At 31.9% G+C, this 17,091-nt stretch overlaps 1 protein-coding gene across 1 annotated transcript in view; it reads left to right on the forward strand.

The window, feature by feature from the left end:
- Positions 1–17,091, forward strand: part of LOC129222895 (cell adhesion molecule Dscam2-like) — a 142,771-nt gene that overhangs the window by 52,972 nt on the left and 72,708 nt on the right. Inside the window, exons 6-7 of the mRNA XM_054857458.1 lie at positions 2,146–2,415; positions 13,268–13,675. Of these exons, the coding sequence (XP_054713433.1) occupies positions 2,146–2,415; positions 13,268–13,675 (678 nt within the window). The remainder of the gene's footprint in view (positions 1–2,145; positions 2,416–13,267; positions 13,676–17,091) is intronic.

Here is a 17,091-nt window from a genome sequence, read left to right on the forward strand (position 1 = left end):
GCAATCGCTACAACTTAGCAACTAAAAGAAATTGCAAAGTCAACGTCAACGAATATTGGAATACGAATTATGATTTCAAAATAAATACTGTTATTTTACATACATTATCGATGATAAAAAAAACTACATTTTGAGAAAAGGGAATGAATAATATTACTAGCACTTACCTTTAACTTGGATTACAGCTGAGCAGTCTCGTCTCAGCACACCCGAAAAATAACTAACATGGCTGTCGATACTTTGAATTCATTAGTTTCTCTTCCCGTATGAAAAGAAACACCTTTTGCGCATCGTTTTGCGCAATCTAAAACAGTTTTACAGTTTTTTTCTGTTATTTAGAAGAGCAGTATTAAACTGTTGGAAAAAGTAGTATATTACTGTAAAAACAACAATTATTTTTTGCAGTGTAGTATCTGTAATAATGTATATACAAATTACGATATTATTTTAGAACAAATTTGAGACCAAATATGATACACTAATGGTACCGGCACGGCTTTGCCCGTAGTAGAAATTTAAAAGGTAATTTGGTTCGCTATTATATATATTTACAGCTCGTCTACTATGCGTTAAGTTTTTTTTCCTCGGAATTTGTTCATATAAATCGACTACTAATTTTTTAGTAACTATTAAGAACACAATTGTATGTTCTTATTTAAAAAAAAAAGGCAAATAATTCGAAAATATGGTTGCATTTGCTGACGAACATTGTACGCTAGTCATTAAATTTGGCGCATGATTTTCGGCTGTTAAACACAAAATGAGAGATTTTCCTAAAATTAAACACTGTAGAGAGTTTGTTGAAATTCAATATTTTTATAATTTATTAAACATAATTCCATAAAAACAAAGAAAGAAAAAGCAGATATTTTTTTCTTTGCAGATAAAATGTTTCAATTTAAATCCTTTTCAATGAAAGAAAAATGTTTAGATCGCAGAAAAGCACGTTTTTAAAAAATGTTGATAGCGGAAAAATAAAGTAACGAATCAAACGGAAAGAATAAAAGACGTAACCATGGAAACATATAAAACTTAATGTCCGTTTAGAAAAAAAATCACATTTATCTTTATTTTTTGATTTTATTCTGGAGCTTGTAAGTTCAAGATAGGGAAAACTTGTATTATAACTATGTATTATTATATCACAAATGAGCCTCCATATATAACATATTTTACCAATAGCACTGAAAACAACATCATCAGAGAGCCCAATGATTTAAAATCGTTTGGGGAATCATAGGATGTTGGTTTTCTCTAAACGATTCCTACAGCTCTCCTAATAATCGTAGAAACTTCAACAAACTTAACTTCAGCAGAAATTTATAAGTTTCCAAGTGATCTAAAACTGACAAATGTAAATGAAATAATTTCTCCCCGTATTATCAAGTTTATGTGGAAAATGGGCTTAAAATTGGAATAAAAAAAGAATAGAATCGAATTTTCGAATTATCACTTCTAGGTGCACACCCTTATGCTAAAAACTAATTGTTTGCAAAAATTTCAAGAAAATAGCCGCCCATCGGTACTATGGGCGTCATAGACATCCGAACAGAGATGCAGACATATATCCAGTTACCGTCCGTAAGCCAAGGCTAAAGCAGAACTTTTTGCAATATGGGGGGCAGCACGGTTTTAACATCCATAAACTGAAGGTTCATTCTTATTAGAACTAGTTAATTTGGAATAGACCAAGCTAGTCAATTTTTATAGTTGTAAAAACAAGAAAATGCGAATATTTTCTTTACATTTTTAAAAGTGGTTCAATCACATGGTCCTCCTTTGGAATACTATGTTCCAAAGGTGTCCCAAAATCTACAGTTATGAAATTATCTTATGAACAGACAAGTTTTGTTTTAGAAAACAAAAAAATAATAATAATAATAAAACGCCTGATACTAGTTAGATATAAGTGCAAAAAATTTTTACGGTATACGTTTTAATTGAGTTTGCAAGTGCCTCTTATTTTCAAAATAACTCAACTTTCTTAGCTAGCACCAACTTAATTACTAAGGAAGAGTACGTCTTACTATTAAACATTACCCTTACAGAGAGAGCATGGATACGATCTTTATAATTTAAACTTTTGTTTAAAAAATCTCATTTACGTGTTCTTACACTGACAGCTTCATTTGTTTTTATTTACAGCACCATTGTCAGCCAAAATTGATCCTGAGTCACAGACTCTAGACGTCGGAAAGATGGCTACATTGAGTTGTCGTGTAATGGGACATCCAGTGCACTCTGTTCTGTGGCTAAAAAATGGGCGCACTTTAGTGACCGGCGGTTCCGTAAACCTTGTCTCACGGGACATTTTACAGATCAATCCAGTCAGAAGAGAAGATTCCGCTATGTATCAGTGCTTTGTTAGCAACGACCAAGAATCCGTTCAAGGATCAGCTGATCTATTTGTTACAGGTAATTTTAATTTATTTACTTCAGTTTTTTTTTTTTTTTAATGCCGAGAAAAATTTGGATTGTTAAAAACTGTGTATGAGAGAGAAATTCTTTATATAAAGCATGTATCTAAAAATAAATAATAAAAAAACCGTTTTTTTTTTTTTTGTTCTATAAAAGAACATGTATTAGATCATTAGCGTCGAGGGATTAATTTTAAAAGGAAATGCAGCTCTAAAATATAATTAGTTTTATGTAAAGAAGAATATATTACAGACGTATGCATAAACTGCCTTTTTTTAACCCTAGAGAAGTCGAGCTTTGGTTGATTCCCCGCCCGTTGTCAGATATTTCGCTGTATGCCACCACCCCTTATTCTAATAATGGGGTCCATCTGTGTAGCTGAAAGTCACTCTCCATAGCCCACGCACTTAGTTCTGAGAATTTTCTTCGGTATTTCAACGTTGCATAGCTTTTGGAAATGTATGTTGGTTATTTAGACCAATAGCGCGCCATCCTAGTCAGGTGTCATTTTCTCTTCGGCACTTCCTTTCTTATGCTTTCGTCTCACGGATCGCTATGGCGGGGAAAAGACCGAAGGGCGAGCACTAGCGTAACAAAAGGAAACGCGACTTCTTTAGGGTAAATATGTGTACCACATTGGACAATAAATCATTCCTATTCAGCTTGATTTTTAATGTTATCCTCGAGCTTAGCCACTTGAATTCGCTTACCTGACTTAAAATAAGCCTGTGCTTGAAGTTTTCTAAAAATAATTCTTACAGCTTTCCCAACGCTCGTTGAAACTTCAAAGAACCGTCATTTTATGCCCAGACTTCCAAGCTTTCAAATTATCCAAAATTAAAAAATGTGCAAAAATGTATTTTTCCCTTATTATAAAATTTACGTGAATAATGAGCATTAAATTGGGATAAAAAAGCAACAAAATCGAATTTTCAAAAAAAAAAAAACGCTTCGAGGTGCAGACTCCTGGGCTAAAAAAATTTGTGTCTAGACATCACGACAAAATTTATGTTTTATCATTACTAGATAGTCGGGGACGGTAGACATTTCAAGCGTATTGTATATTAACATTCATATCTTTGGTCAATGAGATAGGTTTCATGTTCTTACAGTTTTTCATTTTTCAACATTGATCATTTACTCTCTAGCAGCATTTTACGATCATCCCGTAAAAAATACGAACGTATTTAATGCACAATTTTTCTAAGATTTTTTATTCTCCTCTCCCCCCCCCCCCCCTTCTTCAATACTGTGCTCTTCCTTCGTTAAAATTTGATAGTTCAAGCATACTTTTATATAAATCGTTTGCAATTTTCATAATTAAAGTATTTAAACTTTTTATAAGTTATTAAATTTACTTGGAGTGTCACCCTCAAAATGGTTAAGATGTGGGAAGAACACCCCTTACCCCTATTATGACGCAACTATAAGTCAATTCAGTCCTATCCAAGTCAATTGTGTATAATTAGTCGGATATTTCTCCCCATACCAGAACCTCTCAGGAATTTTATATTATGAAAGGCAGTAAAAATAATTCGAAATCTTTCATATCTTTTTAAATGAAAAGAATCAATGAGGAATTTAATATCAACAAAGTTTATTTGATTTCATAGCAAAGAATTTCAATGGAGTAACATCATTTTCTGAAACTTCTAAGTAAATAAAGTCCACTAATAAATATTGCTTCCAATCTTTTAAACTGCTACCATTCACATAAAAAGAAATATAACCGAATCTTTTCATTGAAATAGTTTTCGTATTTCAGTTCCAAGAATGTTCTGCAATAACCGAACGTGAATATTGAAGAAATCGGGGAAGCTTTTCAATTTATAAACAGAAACTATTCGGACTATTTCCTTTTACTTAAAAGAAATATTAATAATTTCTCTTGATTTTCAATTTTCACAGACCTTTTGAAACGTTGTCATTAACTCTTTGTACATAATTTACTTATAAATTGTATTCAAAATAATCGAAATGGGAAATGTGTTATAAACCTAAATGTGTATAATTCATAACATTGAACGAAAAAGTGATAATTGTTTTGGGTACAGAACCTTTTGAACGGGTTTGACACAACTCAAAAGGGGAGTGACTAACTCAAACAATCCCAAACAGGATATTTATTTTAGATATATATATATATATATATATATATTTTAATTATCTTTTAATATATATTTAATATAATAACGGAATAAGGACCCAAGTCGTATGTAGAAACACTGCCAATAGAGGGCAACACTTCACTGTGAAAAAAAATTGTGTAACCTTACTCCATAAAATCAGTAGCAGATTAGCTGCTTCCGCTACTATGGAGTAACTTAACTTATATATCTTGTGGAAAGTTACGCATCGTTTGTGGTAAGTTAAACCATGGTAATGTAACTTTAGCGTAATGTCTCACTATTTTCTGAGTAAAACTCCCCCAGAGTTTTTGTATGCTTACAGAGATATCGCTTAAAAGCAAAGTTTAAGCTTTCGTCTGACATTCTTGACCATTTATCAAGTTCATGATTTTTGACTACCAATGTGCATCGATTATTTCAATAAACAATATTTATGTATTTTAATACACAAAACGGACATTTTTATTGCACTAAGAGAGGAAATGACCTGAGTGGGACTCGAACCCACAAATCAAATTTCCCAGACGAGACGGGTCGCAATGCAAGAGCGTTTTACCATTTGACTATCAAGGCCTGTTTTCGTTTCGCTCATAAGAGTTCAGATGCTCTGTGCCGATTCTGATCTTTAAGCATGCGCGTAATGATCAGAATATAACTATCATCCAACTATACATCAGAATCTATTTCTAGCTAACTGAGCGTAATAATCAATTCTACAGAAACCATAGTGTGAAATTCCTCCAACAATTTGAGATTTTTAAACAATGATACACGCTTCAGAATTCATTTAACGTTGCACCCACTAATACTGGTCACCTTACACAATTATTTTCTTACAGTGTTAGATAAATACCTAATTTGATCTAAATTTGATTAACATTTCTATGAATTCAAAAAGGCTAACACAAAAACTGCATAGAATAAACAAAACAATAGTGTCAGGCATTTTTTAGGAGCATTAAAATAACTAGTCCAAGAGCATCTGTCCCCCTATCACACCTAGTCCTAAGTACCAAAAGGTATTTTGCATAAGCACATCATAGTTGGTAAGAAAGGTTCGTTGTTATTTAAGTAGTATCGCGCAGGTTTTGGCATGGAAACTGGTAGCAGACGTGAGTAAAATTGCTGCAAAAACTAAACATAAAAAAATTCATTCTGTGTGACGTGACCTGGTAGTCTCCATCCAAGAATTTCGTCTTTGGAGGACGTTTTAGATCAACATTAAAATCTTTCCTATATATAAAATCTATATATATATGTAGATAGATAGATAAGTTTTAAATCAACTAAAATGGAGAAATACGGTTTATTTTTCCAAACTTATAAAACTGCAGTTGTAGAAATTAATTAATTAATTAGTTGATCAATGTCCCGAAAAAAAAATTAAATAAATACACGTACTTTTTAAAATAAACACATGTAAATTATTCAATAAAAAAAATAATTTACGCCAATATAAAAGCTCGTTCAAAGACATATAGGAACGATGTCAATCAATATCTCTTGCATAAAGATAAAAAAGGCACCGATTCTTTCTAGCTATATGACCTAATTTCTTTTTTGCTTTGAATCCTCGTTTTACGAGATACTTTTCATTTGCTTTTCAGAATCTGATAAGTTGCAACCCAAGTTTTTTTAGGATGTATTTTATGCCAAAGCATTTCCTTTTTTAAAAGATATTTCTTTCCTTTGCCTTCTTATTCAAGATTTTAGATCATTAAAGTTTTAGTTTAAAGAAGCCTTAATTGCAACATAAAAATCATTTTCAATGATTGTTTTTCATTAATGAATAAGCTTTTAAAATATTCATTTAAATTTTTTTTTTTTTTATCTTTTATTATTACTATTTAGTTTAGTACGTTTATATAGCTTAATAAAAAAATGAATTTAAAATGCATGAAATCACCTTGAATAAAAATAACAGTGACATATAAAAAGAAAGCTGTTTGAGTTTTTGCCTTCTGTTTTTAATAATAATTGTGAAACTGACATCGTTATATTTAAGTATAAAAAAATCAAATTCTTTCGATTTTCAGAAACTACTACATTTGTGTTATAACGAAAATTCAAGTTCGATAGTGTACACAAGGCAAATAAAAACAATTAACACTTTTTATATAGCTTGCACTTCAAAAGGGATGTCACTCGATACAAGCCAACCTTCTCTAATAATGCTACTGCGTTTGATAGATTAAATATATCTTAAAATGTATTGGGAATTCAGTAGTTATATTTTTTAGGAACCCTTATGCAGTTTTGGGGTCACCTTCAGAAAAATGTCAGCCAGTGTAAATGCCCCCCCCCCCCCGTAGAAATGCTACTATGTTTGATAGATTAAATATAATTTAAATTGATGGGGAGAAGTTCAAAACTAAAATATGTATATTTTTTTAATAAAATCTTAAATTCAATTGTGTATCAGCCCCCTCTCAAGAGGGTCTCTCCCTGCTTAAGCAACCCACCCCGCCACCCCTCGTAATGATGCAGTTGCGTTTAATAAAGTTAATATAATTTAAACTACAGGGATAAATTTTCTGAATAGAAGTTTTTTTTTTTTTTTTTTTTTTTAACTTGCAATTTTACTTCGGGTGCCACCCCCTGACGGTTGACATCCAGGAACGACCCTCTTTTCTTTCGATGACACTGATTCTGTATTATATTCATATAGGCTCCAGTATTGTAAGGCAAGACGACACTTTAAGTATTTGGTACGGATTCGGAAAAGGGAATTGGAGCAAAGGCTAGCAGATAACATTGATGGGAATCCTAAAAGATTTTTTGCTTACTCTAATTCTCGGAAAACTTGTAATAGTCAAATTCGGCCATTGGTTGATGAGCATGGAAATTTAATCGAAAACGGTAGGGATATTGCAAATGTTCTTAATAACTTTTTTTTTCCAATGTATTTAACGATAACTGTATTTCAACAGTTGACACTACACTGTAAAAACGATTCAGAAACGTTCCTGGAAAATAATAGGCAGCTGATGTGCCCAATTTCAGTCAGTAACATATCTTACAAAAACCAGGATTGTTTTCTGATAGAAGTCAGTAACCTTTCTGAAATATTAAGAAATCTCCCCTATTAAAGCCAGTCGTGAACCTTCTAGAAAAGTTAAATAGGTTTAATTCATTTGATTAGAACCTTCTTGATTTACCAAGAAAGCTCAAGAAGTATTAGAGCAACCACGGCCACGCTACGCGAAAATTGCAAGCAAGAACCAAGCATATTCCTTGCCTGCAATTCCTGCCTCGCAAAGCTGTAGCTATCCAGTGACTTACTTGCTCCCATTGGAAGCTTAGTCAATCCGGACGGGCCATAAACAATCTAACGCCGATACACTAAATAAACAAGCTCCGCCAATATTTAAACTGGTAGCAAAAAATATTTTTCACACCAGTGCAAGGTCTGCATTCGTGCATCTTTTAGTAATTCAGGAAACTTTTTTGCGAAGATACTTGATTTTTTGGGGAAATACGTGAAAACCACTGAAATCACGAAACGCTCCACGGAAATAACCAGTAACGTTTCGGAATTTTTTTACAGTGTAGTAAGACACAAGTTATTATACAACTTGAGGATTTTGTGTTTCCCAGGGAGGAGCTTCAATTTCATTTGAAAAAAAATAAAGCAACTAAAGTTCCGGGACCGGATAATATTTATCCAAAAATTCTAGTTGAATGTGCAGAGGAAATAGTGGATGTTATTTTAAATATTTTCAATGCTTCTTATAACTCAGGGACGAACATAACGCCGCTCTACAAAAAAGGGTCTAAAGATATTGCTGGGAATTATAGACCTGTAAGTCTGACTTCGGTAGTTTCTCGGATTTTCGAAACTTTGATCAAAATTAATATTATGAATTTCTTAGAGACTAATAGTCTGTTGACTAGTTTGCAGTATGGTTTCAGGAAAGGTAAATCGTGTGCTACTAATTTATTGCATTTCTACGACAAGGTTACTTTGGCTTTAGATAACAAAAAGTGTGTGGATATTGTTTATATTGATTTTCAAAAAGCTTTTGATAAGGTACCGCATGTTGCTCTTCTCGGCAAACTAGTTGATATAGGAATAGGAGGAAAAACTTTACTTTGGGTTATAAATTGGATGACTAGAAGGAAAGAAAGAGTAGTTGTGAGGGGAAATCATTCTAAACGGAGTGATGTTTTAAGCGATGTTCCTCAGGGCCCAGTTTTAGAGCCTCTCTTGTTTATTATTTTTATGAATGACATCAATGAGAATATTTCTGAAAGCATGAATTGATTTGCTGATGATGTAAACGTTTTGGGGATTGCAGAAAATGAAGAACAGGTGAAACAGCTTCAACAGGATTTAAATTATATTGCTAAGTGGGCGGATAGGTGGGGTATTGCAGTTAATGTAGGGAAATGTCAAGTGCTACAATTAGTTCATGGAAATAAGCGTATAAGTTATCGTTTACAGGGTTCAATCATTAATCAGGCAGGAAATGTTATTGATCTGGGTATCTCAATAAACTAGACTTCAAGTCAACATTTCAGCATTGCAAGTAACAAAATTAACAGAATGCATGGGTTTATCAATAAATCTATTTCAAGCAAATCTAAGAAGGTTCTTCTGCCTTTGTATAGGAATTTTGTAAGATCCTATTTGGAGTATGCTGTACAGTTTTGGTTGCCTTATCTGAGGAAGGATATTTGTGTATTGGAAAGGGTTCAAAGAAGGGTAACTAGACTAGTAAGGGGACTTTCAGATTTAGATTATGATACCCGACTTAATAGGCTTAATATGTATAGCCTAGAGCAAAGGAGGATCAGAGGGGATATGATTCAGTTGTTTAAATTAATCAAAATGAATGATGCTAATGGATTAAATTTTTGCACTGAAAGTAGGACGAAGGGTCATTGTTTTAATTTATTTAAATATCAGGCTAACCTGGAAATAAGGAAAAACTACTGCTTTAGTAGGGTTGTGGGCACTTGGAACAGTTTACCGGAAGAGGTGGTAATGAGCAAGGGAGTAGATAGCTTTAAGAGAGCCATCGATCTTTATTGAGGACTAATGAATTGACTAGGATCAGCCTAGCTGGGCCAAGATCCTGTTGCTGGTCGTCACATTTGTATTTGTATGTTCATGTGTTTTTCTTTTATCACTGGAAAATATTTATAATAATTTACGAATTTTGTTTTAGCTATAACCAAAAACAAAATTGCGTTCAAATATACGTTGTTCTAAAAACACATACGGGTAATAATATACCCTGGATTCAAATTAGACTTCTGAAAAACCTTTGAAAAAAGCTTAAGATTTTTCTTCTAGCTGTTACTTAAACTTAAATAAATGGAAAAAAAATATACATTGTGGTAAGAAACATTATACGGATAATGTTATATTATTGTATTCAAATTAAATTTCCCCAGAAGAACATTTAAATAAAGCCGCATTATCTTTTTACTCCAAATTAATTTCTACCAGTGACATGGTAAGACATTTTCTGACAAGGAATAAAAAGTACGCCCTCCAAAGGAGTATTGAAAGTGTTTCATCATTAAAAGGGAAAACTTTATCTTCACAAAAAGCTAAAAATTAATTAACGATTCTTAGAACAATGCACGAAATAATTAAATATTAGCATTATAAGAGAAGTAAAATTCGCAGGTCACTCCAGTTTTTTCCCCCTTACTTCTTCTCTTAAGACTTCCAATTCTCTTTTTTCCCCATCGACGTCCGACTAAATAAATAAAATCTAATTAGTGAGAAAACTAAAGGGACCGTGCAGATTGCTCTTAATTAAAAAAATTGGAATGGTGCCAGAATTTCAAACGTGCTGCTTTTATTCATAAGTTTTTCACGTTAATCATAGATGTATCATACGACTAAACAGCATTTTGCAATCTATTTTTATACAATCAGCAGTAAAATTAATTCCCTTAAAACAAAACTCTAAGATATACATTTCTACGTATATTTTTCTTTCTAAATTCTAATGCAATAGTTAAAGCAGGCAAACAACTGCATTTCATGCTCAGGTTAGTATGAATTGCAATTAAAATTATTCATATAAATGTTTTCTTTTTTAACTTTAGCACTGAACATTTCGACATTTAATAATTAAATCGATTGTTTCAGAAATAGCTTAAGTCCCACTAATGCAACTTTTCAGCAATAAATAAAAAGTGATAATTTCATTCAGAAATGAATTGAATTCGACAAAACATTTTATGACTAAACTAGTCACAATTATGATCATAACCGCACTTTAAATTACTTTTCATTTCGTCACTGAAATTAATGAATTTTTTAAAATTGAATTTGGACTTATGCCTTTCGCGGGAAATATCCTTCAATACTAGTTTAGAGAGATGAAAATGTAAATCAAGTGAACTATATTTGTTTCAAACTGATTAATAATCGTAAAAATAATATAACAAAGTGACAAAAATAATTAGTTAAGTCTGTATTCATAAATTCATAATCTTAAGAAAATACATCTTGAATTTTCCTCTTTTTCCCGGCCTTTTTTTGTGAAATAAAGTATAGTGTAAAAAATAATAAAAAATAATAAAAAAAGGAAAAATAATAAACTAAGAAAGAGAGCAAAATTTTACATTTGTATAAAACTATTCAAATTCATCATATACATCCTCCATGGAAATCTTCTTTTTCTGTCCTTCTCTCCTGTAGTTTTGTGTACTAAGTTCGATGTACATATTAGTATGACTATGCTCAAAAATTGCACTAAATAATGTTCTTGATATTTGTTTTTTCTTCCTACAATATAAACATTTTCTCTTTATATTCAATATTGGCAAATGTAGTTTCGCCAACAAGCTTTACAATGCAATATTTTCTTGAAAACCGTCTGATCGGAGTAGCTAGCCTGAACCCGTTCCTTTGATGTCCTATCGAATATTTAAACATCAAGAATGTTAATAATTGGAAACATTTGTCTCCCAGTAGAATAGTTTCCCAAAACCTCAACTTGAGAGATAGGTCTTCCTAAAAAATGAAGGGCACCTGCTTTAGCAGTTATAGATTTTATTGTTTTCAACAGATTTGACGGTGAATCTTAATGTAATCTCAGAATTTCGCTTATAAGAGATTGGATTTCACATGGTAATAATTTGTCATATTGGTTTAACATTCGTTTTACTGTCCCAAAGTTCCGGTCGCAAAGGACAAACAAATTTCCTACCAGAGGAAATTCATCAGAAATCGTGTTAAATTTCTTCAGTGTTATTTTTAGAAAAAATCTCCTGCAGTGTTATTCTTAATTTGACCAGCGTATATCTCACTGAAAACATATAGTTTTTTTTTTTTTTTTTTGCAGTTCCTGGAATTTGTTAATAAACTGTCTGAGAAATTCGTACCGAATCTGTGATTTTGAATCCCGCCTAACTGACGAACTTACCATTACCGTAATAATGCTAGATCAAAAGAGTTTTTTGTTTTTACTTAATTAAGCCAAAATATCTAGTTATTCAATGAGTTTGTCGTGTATTCACATTGCGTCTTACTATTCCTTCAATATGCCCTTTCTTTACTAAACAAAAAATGTGACCCTTAAATAATGAGATTTGTTGTACAAGGATTAACTTCTCTTCTACACTAGTCGATTTCTCTACATACAAATATGGGCAAACCACAGCTAGCTCAAATTTGAAAAAATGTGACTTATTCCGTTTCTGAAATAATCGATTCAATTGCCTACGTTTGCTTCAATTGTCTCGGAATTTCTCCTGACAAGCGTTATATTGGAGTCTGATCTTGTATTTTTCCTTTGATAAAAGATGTATTAAGTTTAAGAATATTTATTTTTCTACTAAGGAAAATAATCACGCTTCACAAAAATGCACCAATGCTTAAATTGCCACATTACAAATCATATATTTGGGAAACTGTAATCCAGAAGTGAAAACTATTTTTTCCGTCACAATCACGTGAACTAATTACTGTAAAATCACTTATTCTCGCAAACTAAATCTTTTGTGAACATGAAGATATCATTAATTTCGAGAGCTGAAAATGTCATTATTAAATATGAACCGAATCGAAAATTGAAAAGTACGTCTCGAAAAATAGTTTTGTGAGTAACGTATAGAAATAGTTTGTTGCTTTCGCGATTATGACAAGCTAACAAAAACACGTTCTCTTGCAGAATTTCAGACATAAAATCACAATAGATTTTTTATTATATTAAATCAAGTCAAAGTAATATTAATATTAAAAATAAAAATGCCACCTTTATCGTTGTTTTTATTTTTGAGCCTTTGATTACATAAAATATTAAGCAAATATTAGTTTTTCAGTCATAAAAAACCACTTAACATATATATGCAAAGTTATACACATTCATTTTTCAATAAATGCATTAATTATAGACCACTGATGTATTTCATACTTAGTTGCTCTTTTTATATCAGTTTAACAGTAAGCATTTGTGAAACTGCAAAGAACCAAGCAAATTCATAAGATTTTGTTTCTCGTTATATATGAATGAGTAATGGTGTCTAGTAGGCTCTTAATAATGCAATTATTAAATATTTTGTAGCAAAAATATATTGTTTTGCATGTTTAGATAATTAGTATATTGTTCACATAATTGTAAAAAAAGTAATCACAATAATATTTTCTTTTCTTTCATTAAAATTACTTTTTTTCTCTCTATCTCTCTCTCCTTTTCCTCTGTCTTCACACTCTGCACCTCCAAACATCTAAACTTGCTGGAAACCAAACACAGAGGATGCTCCTACATTTATTTTTACATTTCCGGAGCTAGCCACTCATCCGGGATCATCCATCTCCCTAAAATGTTCAGCTTCTGGTAATCCTCTCCCACAGATCACGTGGCTGGTTGACGGATATTCTATTCCCGAAGCGTATCACATCCGAGTGGGAGACTACGTCAGTGACGAGCGAACTGTCAATAGTTACGTCAATATCACCAGCGTGACCGTGGAGGATGGTGGAACATATCACTGCATCGCTCAGAATGGTGTTCGCATGATTGACCACGCTGCAAGACTCAACATCTTCGGACCCCCATATATCAGACCTATGAAAAATATCACCGCTCTGGAGGGACAATTTATGGCGGTGCACTGCCCGGTTTCGGGGTATCCCATTGCCAAAGTTTATTGGGAAAGAGGTAGGTGTATGTTTTTGAATGAGCGAAAGGAGTGTGAAGAGAGAGAAAGTGAGAGAGAAATTGCTTTGTGTGATATTTTATCCGTCGTAAATTTTTTATGACGCAGAAATAATATCAATATTTACTCTTGTGAACAGTATGTTGCTGAGAAAATCAATACATACCATTTTTTCTAAATACAGTCAGTACTAATTCAATACTAATGATCATTTTCTTTGTGACAGTGCACTTTAGTAATCAATTATATTTATTTTAAGTAATTTCTTAAAAATACTAAAAAAAAAGAACAAATATAATACGTTTAATAAACAAATGAGAAAAGCAGAAAACATATCTAAATGTTAAAAAGAGAAGTCGAACAAAATTAATGTTTTTTGACTGTTGAAAGTTGGATGATATGTACAGAAACTTTATGTTAGTCAAACCTCTATCCAATTAAAGTGCATGAAAAACATCGAACTCCAGCATACATTTTAATCTTTTGTGTTTGCTTTTAAAAAGACACTAAACAATAAAACAGCACTATTCTGGCAAATGTTCACAAAAGAAAGTGCAGAAAAAAAAACCGGTTCCTAAGGGAAGGTTTTTATTTTTTCATTTTTGCTATATTTGAGTTTAAAATCAATTGAAATATTGAGTTTTTTTTTTTTTTTGAACAGTGTTAAATTGGTTTACATGCGCAGCATAAAATTTGTTTTGGGTTCTGTCATTTTGTGTACAATTATTGAACAATGCAATGATTCTACTTTTAGTCTAAAGGTGTACTTGAACAGAGATTGAAATAACTAAAGTAAAGCAATAAGAAAAGTTTTTGCACTCAACTTATTCATTAGAAATGAATTGCTCTTTTGTTTCCCTTAAACTTTTACTTTCTTTAGTACCAGTGTACTTGCAGCAACACCAATAGAATAGTACAATACAATTGCATCTAACTTTCTCTATCAATTATAGTTTAATGACAGTATTATATTTATGCAGTTACGTAATTATGAGTTGAAAATTGTAATTTCATAAGGTTAAGAGAGACAGATAGATAGATATATTTAAAAAAAAATATTTACCAAGAATTGGTTTTTAAATGATTGTAAGAATGAGTTTTTTTACTATAAAAATGCCTCCTCGCGTGTTTATTTTTTCTACAACTATGAGTTGAATTCAGATATCTAAAAAATAATTCTAACATATCATCTTTATTTCAAACTCCAGAATTTTCATTGCGTATAATATCTGTCTTCCAGTATCTCCAAAGAATTTGATACACATTCTTTTAAAAAAAAAAATCATTTTCTTCTGGAACTTGTCAAACAATATTTGCGAAGGTAAACACAAAACTATACCGAACAAAATTGCAGCAACATTTTCGGAAAAAATCACTACTCTGATTCAATATTTGACTCACTAAGTCAACATTCCATTCCATGTAAGAAACATTCTTTCCTCAAAAACGAAATTTAATTTCTTCCAGATTTAAGCTCTGAAGAATCAGATAATCAAACTCTCCTCCTAGCGGAGAAAAAGAAAAAAAAAAAAGCCTACTTGAAAGAACCGATAACATGCTATTCTCTTCTTCTGACCACGTCACTCTATGGCTTTAGATCCGGAAAATAGTCCGCCATTTAGAGTGGCTGAGCCACTTGGGATGGGCTATCGATAGATCTCGGGTTATCAAAGAAGCTACGAAAATGATCGATTTATCCCACTTCAAGGGTAGCCTCTCGTGTTCTGAAGAGGTCATTACGAAAATGCGTGACTTCATTCTTTCATGTACTTCCATGTTCGATTCCATTTCTTTGTTTCCTTTTATAATCTCGGATAAGGATAGTAACGGAACTCAAATCTCTATTTCACAGTCACTTTTAGCAATTCTATGAGATTTTTTTTATGTATTTGCTGAAAGAACTGGATGTCATGTTCTTTAAAAAAGCATTAGTTTTGAAAGAAATGTACTAGGTTTTAATGGTAGTTGTAGATTTATTGTTTTATCTTTCGTTCTGAAATCATACCTTAAAATTTTAATAACAAATCTTAGCAAGATTATTATTTATCATTTTTTTTTTTTTGCTAAAACTGACATTTGTCGTACTCTGCAATTATGTAAATAAATATTAATGTATTTCATGTATTCTCTCAGAAAACTGAATTGTTTGCCTTTAAATTATTATTATTAAGAGTTCGTGATACAACTTCAAACTTTCTTTGGATGATGACACAGTTCTTGATAAAAGCATAGGAGATTTATTTACAGCTATGTACAGGAAATGTAGTTACAACTGCTAAATCAATCATTAGCAATTAAGCAAATACCAAATAACGCAGTAAACTCTTCTATGGCACACGTATTTACACTCAAATACGCAAAAACACAGCGCAAAATGCCTCACAATAAACAAAACAATCTCAGACCGTTGAAAGGCACAACTGACTGCTCTCATTCACAAGACGCCCGGCGGTTTATACCAAGAGAAGAAATATCTAGAAAATCCTACTAAGTTCTACAAATTTCTCATATTTTCTTTTTATTACATTCACAAATCTTATAAGGGGACCATATACTTCAGTCGAATGTTAGAGGGTTGTATGTACATTACAAGAAACTATTTACAGGTTACGTTACTAAGATAATTTTAGATGAAAAATAATGGAATAAACGCCACATTTAGCTGGATTACAACAAATTAATCCTAAAAATAATTACTATTTATAGAATTTGTAGCTATATATTAAAAGCTAGGTAATACAAGGAGAACAATTATTAACTCATTAGATTTTATGTGTTTTACGTATATTTAAAAAAAAATATTTACAATGTATTCATTAATGTTTACCATCAACTTTATTTTATGCATCTTTTCACAAAAATAAAACATGCTGCTGTGTAAGTTTTGTGCTTTAGTAATAAAATGCATAAGCGCAGCTTTGATCTTCGAAATACATATTCCATAATTTTCATATTTTGCAGGCGCACAAACTTTTCTAAATGTTTTGTTAGTTTAAATATGTATCTTTAGCAGCGAAAATCTTTAGCTAAATGTTAGTCTGCTTATAGTACAGTAAAAATAGGGGTCGGACCCAAACATCCAAAAAAAAAAAGCTAAACCTGGTGCAAATTGTTTATTACCCTCCCAACAAGAACAGGTAAAAAGTCCCAGCACTTTCCGCGTCGGGTTTTGGGGGGGAAGGGGGGGGGGATGAAATAATCTTCTATTTAAATAAAAATAATTTATATTACTTAAAAAAATTCTCAAACCTCGTAGAAACCACTCTATAATAGTAAAATAATAAACTCTCACAGAAAAAAATTCTAATTAACAGGGGTGGACAGGCGGGGGGGGGGGAGAATGGGGGGGTTCATGGCACAGCTTTGCGTCATTGGAATTTTTAAGGCAGTTTTTTCAAGGGGTATTTCTTTCTTTTTT

Source organism: Uloborus diversus, chromosome 5 (genome assembly GCF_026930045.1).
Source record: "Uloborus diversus isolate 005 chromosome 5, Udiv.v.3.1, whole genome shotgun sequence".
Classification (NCBI taxonomy): Eukaryota; Metazoa; Arthropoda; class Arachnida; order Araneae; family Uloboridae; genus Uloborus; species Uloborus diversus.